The sequence below is a fragment of the Amblyomma americanum genome, chromosome 1 (genome assembly GCF_052857255.1).
Source record: "Amblyomma americanum isolate KBUSLIRL-KWMA chromosome 1, ASM5285725v1, whole genome shotgun sequence".
NCBI classification, from domain to species: domain Eukaryota; kingdom Metazoa; phylum Arthropoda; class Arachnida; order Ixodida; family Ixodidae; genus Amblyomma; species Amblyomma americanum.
The window spans coordinates 143294600-143308155 of NC_135497.1; the positions used below are offsets into that span (position 1 = coordinate 143294600).

General features: G+C 45.6%; 1 protein-coding gene across 11 annotated transcripts in view; it reads left to right on the plus strand.

Moving 5' to 3' along the window:
- Positions 1–11939, plus strand: part of LOC144113786 (uncharacterized) — a 102052-nt gene extending 90113 nt beyond the window's left edge. For all 11 annotated transcript variants that reach the window (XM_077647102.1, XM_077647105.1, XM_077647106.1 and 8 more), the window contains 2 exons: positions 499–781; positions 10199–11939. In XM_077647102.1, coding sequence (XP_077503228.1) covers positions 499–781; positions 10199–11283 — 1368 coding nt within the window. In that variant the 3' untranslated portion in view covers positions 11284–11939. The remainder of the gene's footprint in view (positions 1–498; positions 782–10198) is intronic.
- The last annotated feature ends 1617 nt before the right edge of the window (positions 11940–13556 follow it).

The following is a 13556-nucleotide window of genomic DNA, read 5'->3' on the forward strand; positions in this document are numbered from 1 at the left end:
GCGACTGCAGCATGTCCGGCAGCGACGGCACCTTTACGACGAGCAGCGCCCCCCGCGGCCAAAGTTGGAAGGCATCGCGCGCGCTGCCACCCTCTCCCATTGGGAGAGCGCTCCACTTGACACACTAGTAGGATATTCTAGGCACTATAACGCCGCGCTGCTGCTGATGGCGATGGTGATGGAGGCTGTTGAATTCAGCCGCCCATTGTTGCAAGACTTCCGTAGTTTTTCTGCCAATGACCGGTATATAAGGCGGGGGTCTACTTTTCGCCATGGTTTTTTTGAAAAAAAGTTCGACCTATATTCCGGTTTTTATGGTAACATACATGCTGAAGGTGAAGCTATTAAACTTGACAGGAACCAGTGCTCTAAATGGTGTTGATTCCCCCATGTGACTTTTGTTGTGCTATAGCTTGTCTTTCTATCAGTTAGGAGGCTGGACCAAAAAATGTTTCATATTCATTTCCACATGTTTGACACCTAATTTTGTGGCTGCAGGAGTCACAGGAGTGGGAAAAACCGCCTGCTGCCGACTATCCAAACCGTTGTGAGATGTGCCCCAAGAGTTTTCGAAAGCCAAGTGACTTGGCGCGACATGTACGCATCCACACGGGTGAGCGACCCTTCTCATGTGAGATCTGCCAGAAGTCCTTCACGGTCAAGTCCACACTGGACACACACCGCCGCACCCATCGAGGCGAGCGCAATTACCCTTGCCACATCTGCTCCTCCTTTTTCTCCACCATGGGCAGCCTCAAGGTGCACATGCGGCTGCACACAGGTGAGCTGGTAATGCTGCTACCCTCACCAGATCTTTGCTGCCACTTCCCTGTGTGGCATGATTACTGCTGGTGGCCATTTTGATGTCATATCCCATGGCAGATGTGGTCAGCAAGTGGCCAAATTTCACTGTAGTCTTAATCAGATTGGTAAAAAATTTCTGTGATGAGACAGTACAACATAAGCAGGGCACATCATCTTGGGCTACTTTATAATAGGGAAAAGTAGTACGTTTAAACCTCAATGTAACAAACTTCAGTTTAACGGAATCCTCGATTTAATGAAATATTCCCGTTTTCATAACTTCGTTTCATAAAACATCATGTATTTTTAGCTTTAATATAACGAAGTACATTTTGCGGTACTTTCTATGTAACAAAATTTAATTGCTTGCTGGAAATGAACCTTGCAAAAAATAGTACTGCTGGCGCGAGTGATTGAGCGGAGTGCATGCAAAAGTGAACATCAGAGTATGTACGTAAGAGTGAGCATGCCACCCAGGTTTATACACCGACTCAAATAAAATGATGATCATAGCTGGGAGTACACCGCTAGCTATGCCATCTGCGTTAGTATGAGTAAGGCTGGCATGAGCATCTGTGCAGCTGCCCACAGCTCTACTATCCCGCCTGAAATAGACACCAAATGTGGCACACTGCCTATGCTCAAAGGCAGTGCTCCTCTTTTTATCGCATTTACAGATTCCCAAAGCTTGATAAAAGGACTGGAAATGTTAGTGCTGTTGGCACACCCATCAGCTGTGGAGCCTGTTGTGTGCTTGACACCTGACCATCTCGCTTCTTGCTCAAATGATGCACATATGTGCAAAAGGACACACTCTTGCTTAAGGAGAGAAAACACAAGGAGTGGGGTGGGCCTGATTTCCTTTCATTGCTTGTTGACATGAGCACACACTGCTCAGTCTCGCCGACATGGAGAAAGAAAAGAGGATGAGGGGAATGGAGGGTGCAGATGGCGTGGCCTGTAGCGAGGATGGCTACTGCCGGCGACGGCGGCCTTCCTTCCTCCATTTCCCTACCTGCTTCCCACGAGGTCGCAGCGGTGGCAGCGCGGAAACGCATTGGTGTGTCGGCGGTCTGCGCAGGTCACTCGCAAGAGGATGACAATAACAGCAAAACCAAAACTCAAGATGAGTGCGTTGCCCTCTTCCCCAGTGAGGTGCTCAGAGCAATAGATGGGCTGAGGCAGCTCGCAAGCTTGCATCATGAGCAAGACGTGCGTAACAGTGCAAATAAAGGCTTTTACTATGAGCGATCCACATCACATTTATGGCGGTTTGTTATGCTAGGAAACGAATTTCGATGTAGAAAAAATTTCGGTGTTACGAAGTAAACTGGGGATTTTACCAACTTCTTTAAATCGAGGTTTCACTATCATTAATGTTGAAAATTATCAGATGAAAATATTATAAAACTCTATTCATATCTTTCAGCTAATTGAATGTCCTCTACATGGTTTGATTTGAAATACTGATGGTAGTTTTCACCTGTTTATTTTTTAGCAGCTCTTTTGCTCTGCAGCAGAAAATGCATGTTTTCTTGGTCAGTCCAAATCTGATTGGTGGGTTCCATTAGTCAGTTTTAAGCAACTGTTGCCATGGTTGATTGCTGTCTCTTGATCCTTTGAGCAGAGTTAGATTTTGTCTAAACATTTAGTCCTCGATGGCATCACTTCCAGAATGCCTAAGCTTAGCTTTCCTGTTTTCAGCATTTTTCGAGACATTGCTGGATAACCGTGTACAGTTTTTTACATTGCGTAAATGGTGTCATCTGGTCCAGCAGCTCTCCTCCTTAGTTTTGTCTGCTTGTATAGCAGTTGAAGTAGTTCGCACTGTAGGCGTCCATATAATGAAATGTATATACCCGATGCGACGTATGGTACAGTCGCTAGCCGAAAATTCAGACTCTTGATCTTTCAGATGCATTAGCTTATTTGGATTTATTTGTGGCACTGCTATATATTTTGCAGAGCCAACATATAATGGTGACTAAAATTTTACACTGCTTCTTTGATACTGGTTCAACGCCCTGCGCTCCTGTCGGCTGTCACGGTGGTGGTGGAAATGGTGATAGCTTTTGTTCTGGCTTACGATCTTCCACGCCATGGTATTGTTGTAATGCGAGAAAGCCACCCTAGTTGGCATTTGTTCTTCTTGCTTGTGGTACTGTGTGAGGAAGCCATCCTGACAAGTGTTTGGCGTTTGGTTCTTGTGGATTCCGTTATCACTGCGAAGGTGCTAGTCTCTCCCTGCTCCCTAGTACTGGTCGCCAGGGTTGCCGTCCCTTCACTGATTAAATTGCGCTGCTCTTGCGCCCATTTTTGATGAAATACAGTCAAACCCACTTATAACAATACCGCTTTTAACAATATATCGGATATAGCAATGGACAGCCGCGGCACCGTCACCTTTGCAATGTGTTCTATGGTAAAATAAACCGCTTATAACAATGCTATCATACTAGATTGTCGGTTATAACAATTAAATTTAGTCATTTGGAGCCAACCCTCAAAGAAAAAAAACTCGCAAACGCAGCTACCACGCCAGCCAAACTACGCTTACGGCACAAAAAACGCGCGCGTATGCGGAGCCAGCCGCACAGCGGCCACAGCGGCTGTGAAAAGATGACGTGAGGATGCATACGAGGCGAGGCGCATGGGGTGAGCCGGAGAAGCTTGTATGACTCGGAAGAGGAGAAAAGACGGGCACTTTCCTCTGGGCAGAGGTGGAGAGGGTAGGGAGGCGCTTCCTTTTGTTGCTTTTGTATCCGCGCGGGGAGCAGTCCATTCTGAGGGTGCGCCGCCTGTTGAAAACGCGTCACGGCACTTCAGCTTGGGCTGCCCCAACTTTCCCACTTTCTTTGGCTCCTGCTTCACGAGCTGCACGTTCCGAGGGCAGCGTACAGCGTCAAAGCACATGCGTTGCCAGCGTGGTTTTTATCATCTGCCATCACCGGCCTCGGTCCTGCTCGTTCTGCAAGCCCATCGGATTCCTCCCCAGAGTTCAACAATGGACAATTCTCCTTCAGGAAGCGCGGCCAGCGTGGCTCTACTGGATCAACTGCGGCAGAAGAGAAAGCGAGCGGCAATATCTTTGGAAACCAAGCGGAACATTTTGAAGGAGCACCGAGGTGGTGAAAAAGTGTGCAACTTAGTACGCAAGTACAGCCTGTCACAGCCGACGGTTTCAACCATTATCCGCAACGCGCTCAAGATGACTGAAAACGCATGCCATGCTAGTGCTGTCCATGCTATGGAGGATGGCTGGAAAAGGATTCGGCATGGTGCCTACAAAGGCATGGAGGAGGCACTGCATCAGTGGTTCCTTAGCGCATGTGGAAAGTAAAAATGGGAAAAGTTGTGCTAAACTTCACCAAACTCGCCGCTTTCGAATTTGGTGGCACCATGCGCCGGCTATCCAGGCAGACGTAACCATAGTTCTCGTCGCTGTTTCAAAATGTTAAGGTCTGTTGAAGCCCACTTACAATGAACATAACTGTCACCGGTCACCCATTTCTTATGTCCTGAAGTTTGCAGTAAATAAAAACTGACATTGCAACATGGGCTTCCAACGTGTACTTCTTATGCCATATATGTGCGAGCCACCTTTGGTCCGGCGAAGGTTTGGCATGCGTTTTCAAGCCGCTGCCCGTTTCTCTTTCGCTTACAAAACACGAGCAGCACGCGTCGAGATGGAGGCTGATCGACATCTTCAGGCTTGCGCGTCTTTAGAGCCTACCTTTCTCCGGCGTGATTCTGACTGGCTGGCTAATTAGGCTTAGCAAATTAGGATAGTAAAAGATAGTCAAATGATAGAAACTTGCGTTTAATCATGATGCAAAAGTTATTTGGTGGGATAATTAATGCACGCACATATGGCGTATTTTGTGCAAACGGTACATCGCATCTGCCAGAATGTAGTATTTGGTGAGCGCTGACAAGAAGCAGCTTGTGGAAAAGCCCCGCTCAGTGCGGGCAGTTACCCTTGTGAAGTCCATTGGTGAAAATCTCACAGGCAGCGTGCCCAACGGCAAAACCGGCTGTGAGCCACGATCCGTCCATCCACTTTAGGCTGAAGGCATATGTCTGTTTAAGGCCAGGAATTCCGGTGGGGGCAAAGGGAAGAACAACAAGCGTTGAAAACTCGTTAGCATGCGCCGCTCCACTCAGCATCTGTCGCACAAGATTATCATCTAAAGGCAGCTTCACATGCAAGCGATTGAGTGGTGAGGCGAAAAATTTTCATGTTGTTGGAACCTCGTCGCTCTGCCCACTCGAGCCACCGCGGCCGCTTGAAACAGTTTTTTGCGCTGCGGCGGCAAAGATCACAAGCGTTTGTCCATGTGAGACAGGACAATGCAGGGCTCGCATGGAGGATATTTTTCTGCTTTCTGTCGCACATGTGTATCGCCTGTCATTTTCTCATTGTGCGCGGCAAGTTTTTGACACTCATGTAATACATTCGCGATGAAGATCATGGCTGCGCGGCGCGTTCTCGCACGCGGGCTTTTGGCCTCTGCGTCTTCGTTGCAACCAAGCACCGTTTCCAGGAACATCCGATTTATTCGAAACTCAGTGCCTTAGCCATAATGCGCATTTTACTGCCGCTTCGATCTCATTCACACTAGGTCAGAGTTCATCATAAATGGGCACAACTGCATGGAGTTGCTACGTCTGCACTTTGCCATTCGTTCCAGTTGTGCTACGTGATGATCCTGGCGCTGCATCATTTTTTTTTTTAAGCGAAAAGCTTCACTACGCTTGTCAACACCACGCTTCGCGCGAGCTGGCGTATGTCGGAGCACGAGTGACGTCAAGCATGGTGCAGGTGGCTGCCGCCGACTCTGTCGCCTGACCTTTCGCCGCTGCCGCGCACTCTGTGTCATCGTTTGACGTTCGCCGCAAGCGCGCGTTTATCACGGAGGCCGACTATATAACCGCTTGCGAGAGAATAGGCATGCGCATTCAACATGGAAGGAGAAGAGAGTGATACTACCGATACCGAAGTGCTACCACGGGAGTTGGCTGAAAAGTTAAACCATAAGCATATCCATAGGCTAAATCATAAGGCATAACCATAAGCTAAACCGTAAGCATAACCATAGGCTAAATCATAAAGCATAACCATAAGCTAAACCATAAGCATCACCTAACCTTTTCGCTTCGAGATATCCAGGCTTAACCTTGGCTAAGCCCAGCCAATTTTTTTTTTCAATGAAGCGATATATATTCTGCAGTGTTAGTGCAATGCTTCAATGAGCAGAGGGACTGATCTTGACTGGCCTGGCTCACAAGGATATAGGGACAATGAGACTTATGGCTTTCTACTGAGGAAAGCACAAGTGTCACAGAACTGGCTGACATTACTAAATAACTGGAGAGGTTTTATAGTGGAGCAGATTTAATAATGAATAATGAAAAGTGGAGAGCCACACATCAGCTCATTTAAGCTACTTCGCCTGTGAGTTATGCAGAGTATGTGCTCTTCAACTATACTGCATAGAACAGAATTGAAGACATTGCAGGTATGACTCTGCCAATATTCACCAACTCAATGATGTAGCACATCTTTACACCACGCTCATACTTCAGCAGCATTGTTTGTCTACCCAAGAGATTTGGAAACTAAAACTACATGCCCCAGAGTGCTTCCAAATCGATGTTTTATTACTTCAAAATGCTCCAGATCGGAAATATTCTTGCTCCAGACTGCTCCTGAATTGACTTTGCTCTGCTCCAAAGTGCTCCAGATTGGAAATTTTAGTGCTCCAAAAATTGCTCCCAGTCGGATTTCACCAGTCACATCACTGTGTAGCTCTTGCATGATTTGAAACACCACTTCAAAGCATGCGGTGGAATTTGCCCTTATTGAAAAGCAAGTTGCAATAATTTTTTTTTTTACTGTTGAGCAAAATGTTTGCCTCTCTCGCATGGCTTAAACGCTGAGCATGACGTAGTTCTCTTTGTAACTTGAATGCTCCAAGTGTGGACAGAATGGACGAGGACATCCTGAAAGAGAGAACAATGGGACGTAGTTATGTCCCATTGTTGTCTCTTTCCTTATAGCCTTGCCCATTCTGTTCGCACTGAGCTCATTCAGGTTATAAAGAAAAGCGGCACCAATCAACCTCGTTTCTGGCATCTCTAGGGTAGGTTTATGGTTATGGGGGTTTAATGTCCCACAGCGACTCAGGCTATGAGGGACGCCATAGTGAAGGGCTCGGGAAATTTCGACCACCTGGGGTTCTTTAACGTGCACTGACATCACACGGTACACGGGCCTCTAGAATTTAGCCTCCATCGAAATTCGACAGCCACGGCCGGGATCGAACCCGCGTCTTTTGAACCAGCAGCCGAGCGCCATAGCCACTCAGCCACCGTGGCGGCTCATCGCTAGGGTAGTGTTGTCCTCTCGTTCCTGATCCTCATATTTGCTGCCCCTTGCAATGTCTGTGTAATTTAAACCATTTTGTACTACAAGTGGCAAAAAATACATCAATATTGCAGGAACATGTTTTGCTAGCTTTTAGACAATTTATTTCTGTGCAGAATGGTGATGACTGAAATTTTCAAACTTGTCATTCTACTTTATTTGTTAAAATTGTAAATAAAATGATCGAAGATTGACTTTTTGCGTAACTGCTTGCTAACAATTATATATCAATCACGTCTTCATCGGAAAAAAAAGATCAAACCAATCCTCAGTGCTGTTGACGTTGGCTGGAGTTTTTCTTATCCCCAGAGCTTGAAGGGATACTGGATGGGGACACTCCATCCAATTGTTGCTGTCCGTAAAAATTGTTTTTCTGGCTCCTTCTGGCTACACTGACGTTTGTCCGGCAGCAAGAAATGCATTTATAGCTAAGAAAATTGTATTTTAAAATCTTCCCGCCAGTCGATTCCAACTCGTGACGTCCTTACCGAAGAGGACTAGTCGCCATCATTTTTAAGTGAATGGCTGTGTAGTGGAGCCTCTGGCATTCATGCACAAACATCCTTGTTGACATATGCCTTTACATGCGAAACTGGCCGGTGATGACAACGCCTGTATTTCGTTTTTTTTTTTTTGTCTTTTGTAGCTTATAAAAGCTCTGTTGTTTGTGAGAGTGGTCTCTTCAGAATTAGAGCGCGGTACCGTGTCAATACAGGCCAAGGTCATCGATGTCCCTTTACATGGACCAACAGCTGACCAAAACGTTTTGTGCAATTTGCATGGAGATGAAAAGGGGGTGTGTCATTTTGTAAGGATCGAGCATTTAATATTGAAGAAATGAAGATTTATAATTTTACCTTGGCATTGAAAATCGCGTAACAAGCCTATGCGGCATCTTGCGATGAAATTTAGTCATTATTACAGTATCCCGCCACGTGGCCACACCTCGGTAAAGCAGTATATGCTGTTAACTACATAGAATTATTTGCTTTGAGAAATATTTGCCATATTTTATTACGATTTACTCTCTCTCGACTGCACCCCTTTGCTGAAAAGCACTTCCTTTGCATTGCTGGTGAAGTGTTCTTAGTTTTTGTTACTAGGTGGCACGACAGTGTTTTAAATTTTTTTGTTGAAGCACTAACCATGATTCACAGAAAGTGTTGTCTACGAAGCGTATGTCACTGTGCTGTGTGGAAACTCAAATGGTCCCTACACTAGGCTAAAGCTGTCTAATTTCCGTCTGGTAGCTGAAACTCTATTTGTTTTTAGTTCATCACTTTTCCCGTCATGCGGTCACTATCGTGCTCACTGATCATGGTTTCCAGCATCAGTATACATAAAAATGGGCATATCCAGTAATCGAAAAATTCTCAGTAAAAATCTTCTACAGCGTTTTTAACAAAAGCATTGCAGAATCAGGTTCCTTGGACTCAGTGCTTTCCACTATGATGAAAAAAAATTGGGGTTTTAAAATTCAGTTGTCAGTCCCTAGCAATACGAAGCATTGCTAGTTGAATACAAGTGAGCATATCAGGTGATGTGTTTCTGCACAAAGTATAGAGTCTCTGACGTATCATTTTTGTTCACCAGCTTGCTTGGGGCAAGGTGATTGTAAATGTTCCATTGCATGAATTAAGAGTGTGCTCTGAATTTGCTTGTTTGTTAAATGTGCAGTCATGCTGCATGCAAGTAGCATATGTTTTCATAAGAAAACATGGCCACTAATCTAATGCCGTTGGTTTTTCGTTGCCACATCTTGTGCCCCCAGCTTGTTGCTACAGTTTCAACTGATTACAGTGGAGTCCTTATCGTTGGAGAATCCAACTCATTATACTCAGACCACTGGAAAGATAAAGTTGACGTGGAGTGCATGATCGCCGCTCGCTGAGTATAGGTGGCCTTGCCTGCCAGGTTCCACTAGTACCTTCTGCATACTAGATTGCAATGGTTGCACTCTCCAGAAAAGCAGGAACTGGTTCCCCATTGTTCCGTACTTCTTGTTGACTATAGTGATTTGCACAGTGGAAGCTTACAGGCTCATTTGTGGTCTCACTACCACCGCTGACGTAGGTTGTCTAGCTTCTTGAAATATTAATTTTACATTTCAAGCAGGTAATGAATGGCTAAAAAATACAGGCCACGAACTCTTATCATATGTCTGCACTGGCATCTATTCAAATACCACGCTGACTTTTCCCGAAGTTCGCTCGTCTAAAGTGTCTTGGGGAGCCCCGATCGTCTTCTGCTGGGTTTATTTACAACAGAAAAAGGTCTGTTTGTTGACAGAAATGGGAAGGTGATCATAGTGGCAAGCTTGTTGCCTGTCATGCCATCTGGGGCAGCATGGATGAGGCTGACACGAGCGTTGACTGGAGCGTTGTTGAGCCAGTCATGCCAGCCTGCAGTTTGAGCTACATTGACAAAAATTGGCTCCAGATGCGGTGCACTGCCTATGCTTAAAGGCAGCACGGCACTTTTCATGCTGTTTGGAGGACTCTCTTCTCGCTCTTGCCGACACAACGAAAGAGAGGGGGAAAGGGGGTAGTACGGAGGAAGCTGGTGTAGCCCACCACCTCATGCACTGCTGCTGGCCTCCTATCTCATTGCCTCCGGGCTTCTTTTCTTTGTTTTCCTGCCTCCCTCCCTTGAGGCTATAGTGGTGATAGCAGTAGAATGCATTGTCATGTTGGCAATATCCTCGGAAACCCACAGGCAGATGACGATGATAGTGAAATCCAAACTCAAGACGGTTGCATCGTCCTCATCACCTGTGAGGTATTAGATGCAATATCTATGCCGAGGCAGTTCGCAAGCTTACAACATTGTGCAATCTTTAAGGTCACAGTGTTGCGGATGCGTAACGCCGTTGTTTATGGCAAAGAAAGTGTATAAACTACGACCGCATTCTTAAGATACTTAGCAGTGACATCATATCTAAACTGTGACTGTTGCTTTTTTTTTTAGGTTCCCGCCCTTTCAAGTGTCCCCATTGTGACCTTCGTTTTCGCACATCTGGCCACCGCAAGAGTCACATCCTCACACATTTCAAGAGTGGAGGTGTGCGGCGCCGAAGCCGCATGCTGACACGTGAAGATAAGGCTCCGCAAGTGGCCATCCTGGAGGGGGCCCCTGATGCGGAGGGAATCTTGGAGGAGATCCAACTGCAGCTGGCCCCAGGCATCCAGATCACGGGTCTTAACCCTTCCACACAAACAGTGCAAATTGATGCAACTTTTCTGCAGCAACTACAACAGCTGCAGCAACAGGGCAACATTAACATCTCCATCACACCGTCAACAACAGTCTCCAATGGTGCAGATCTGGAACAGCAGTTGGATGCTGGATCATTTCTCATTCAGCAGGATGCCACAGGTAGCAGCTCAGCGGTGCTGGACCAGTCACTGCCCCTGGTGGCGTCTGAGGGCAAGGATGGAGCAGTCACTTTCACAGTGGTAGAAGGAGGATCCAGCAGCACAGTCCAGGAGGAGATACCTGATGTACAGGTGGCTGCTGCTGAACTGGGCCTTGATGAGCTGGCAGCAGCAGAGGGCAGCCTGATGGATAGCGCTGTCATGGATGCAGCTGATTTTGTAACCCCTGGCATAATCACCGAGGCTGCTGGGGAAAGACGCAAGAAGCCAGTGGATGATGGTGATGGTGCTAGAGTCCACGTCTGTGACCTGTGTAGCAAGTCCTACAAGAGAGCAAGCCATCTGAAGGAGCATCTCGAATCACACAAGAGCAAAGAGGATAAGGGGAAAAAAGCGCTTCACCAGTGCTTGGAGTGCCCAAAGGCATTCTCTAAGCCTAGTCAGCTAAAGAGGCATGAGCGAATCCACACAGGGGAGCGACCTTTCCAGTGCACCTTGTGCAGCAAGTCCTTCAACCAAAATAATGCCTTGTTTGTGCATCTCATCAAGCACACAGGTGCAAAGCCTTTCAAATGTGATGCCTGTGGTAGCCAGTTTACTCAAAAGTGCAACCTTATGGCACATATCAGAAGGGTGCACAAAGTAGACGAGGCTGCTTCAAAAGAACCAGAAACATGATGCAGGTTTGTTACATAGTTATCGTCAGTATTGTCAAGAAAAGAAAAATGGACTGTATTTATTACAAGCATTCTCATTGCATTGGAAAATGGAAGCCTGCCAAAATTTCCTTGTTTAGCATTTGAAATTCACCTGCCTGTTGTTCCTTTCTTTGACTTAGAGCTGTTCTGACTCCAAGTGTAAATCCTGCATTCTGCCTGTAGAATTGTAAATATGATGCATATCTTGTAAGAATTTAAGTTGGCTCAAATGTATATTTTTGTATAAGTTTTGTATAGCTGCATGAGGTCAAGAATAAGAGATAGGACGGAATATGCATTTTTTGGCGTATTGTCATATCTCAGTATAGCAAGGTTTTATTGACAGCTGAAATTTTTTAGTGTTTTTTTTTTGAAATGTTTACTGTAATTTTTGCTTTTGTTTAATGTTTCCACGGCCTAATGGCCTCACAGCTTCTGTTAGATGGCACCATGTAAGTTATCATTTTGGTTTATGAAAATTAAGCTGTCATTTTATTTTAAATTTGCAAGTGTAGTGATTTTCATGCTTCTCAGCCTTCAAAAAGTGCTGAGGAACCCCTCTCCTCCCATGTCTTTGTCTCTGGCCTGTGGTGCCAGAAAAATAAACCGGACATTCGCACTGTTGTGCAAGGTGAATCAGCATCATGTGAATTCACCCCATTGTAGTCGGGCATGCATGCGCTTCGCGACCTGCTCTTTGCTGGTAGCAGTAGCATAAAAACACTGCAACTATGGGGTTGTCCAAAATGCATCAAAGTGGGCCACTAGCAGCTGTTGCTGTAAAACACATGGGGCATCCGTACATAGGCAGTGGTTTTCAGAGCACACCAGTCTAAGGCACTCAAGAGGGAGGATATGGTGAGAGCAGTGGTGCCACATTCTTGTACACAATGTGAACTGCTGTCATGTGATCAGGCTTTTATATGCTATAGCATATTCGTAAAACGGTACAGATGCAAAATTCTGAAGACAAGTAAAGGATATATATTGTTTTCTTAATGTATAGGGATATCACCAAGCCATTTTCAAACGCAGGCATTGGGAGGGACATCAGTTCATACACCCATCAGTAGTGGCCAGCGAGCAGCTTAAGCATTTCCATCAGCATAAAACAACACCAAGTGATGCGTAATCTGATCAGAACAAAATTTGTGACATGTCTATCTCTCTGCATTCAGTAATGTGGAGCCATAGAGGCTGCTTGCCAGCAAATGGTGGAGGAGCAGGATGGGGGCATAAGCACATGAACTTCTCCTCACTAAAGTAGGCATCATCACTGACATTGGTGTCACACAAAAGCTGCATGCTGGCACTGACTGAAACTTAAGCTGAGTATTGTGCTTGATCGTAAATAGAGCCTGGAGGTCAGCTTTAAAAAAAAAAACCCCAAAATTGGGGTCATGAGTAACATTTTAACTTTTCAGTTCAAATTCGCCAAAGTTGACCTCTTGATATTGCTAGTATAGGCGAATAGTGCTCAATAGGTCAGAGCAATTGAGCGCAGAGAGCTCGCACTCCTGCAGCATGCTAAATTAAATAACATCCTCTCGTTCACAAATCCTAAGCTGCTTTTTAGTTTTCCTCAAGCATGGCCGCGCTGTTTGAAAGTTTGTTTTTTTTGCATGCCGCATAAGTTTATGGTGTGCAGAGGCATGTGCAATAGTACAGATCAGCCCGAATTCAGATGTGCTGATGATATTTCAGGTCTACTCACTACTGCACCTGCATAAGTGGGTTCACTGCTTCAGTGCAGTGCAGCAGTTGCTTGCTGCTGAGTTGTCAGCTCGCTTGGTGCTAGTTGATCTGGGAATTGCCCATGTCACAGGTTTTTTTTTAATGCATCGACCCCTGCCCCATGCTAGCAGTACTGGATGTTTCCTTAAGAAATTTGTGCAAAATGGCAGTATTAGCTTAGAAGTGACAAAAAGGCAAACAAGGTGCAGAATATCGCATTTAGGCAGTCATAAGGACATTTTGGCAAATGTCTGATGTTCTGGCCTTCAATTACAGGCAACATGCTGCGGAGCATTTCAACAAGTATTGGTGCAGACATAAGTAAACGGAACATTGTTCTGTTCTGAGTGCTCTAATGCCTGTTTTAGCAGAAATCGTGCAACATTGTTGCTGGAGTGTATTCGCATGTATACACAATCACTTCCAGCCTATACATGTCTTACCTCCGAATATTTATTAGGCAATGTGTAATTAGGATTAAAATGCTATAGCATGCTTTGTTTATTTCTGGCCACACCT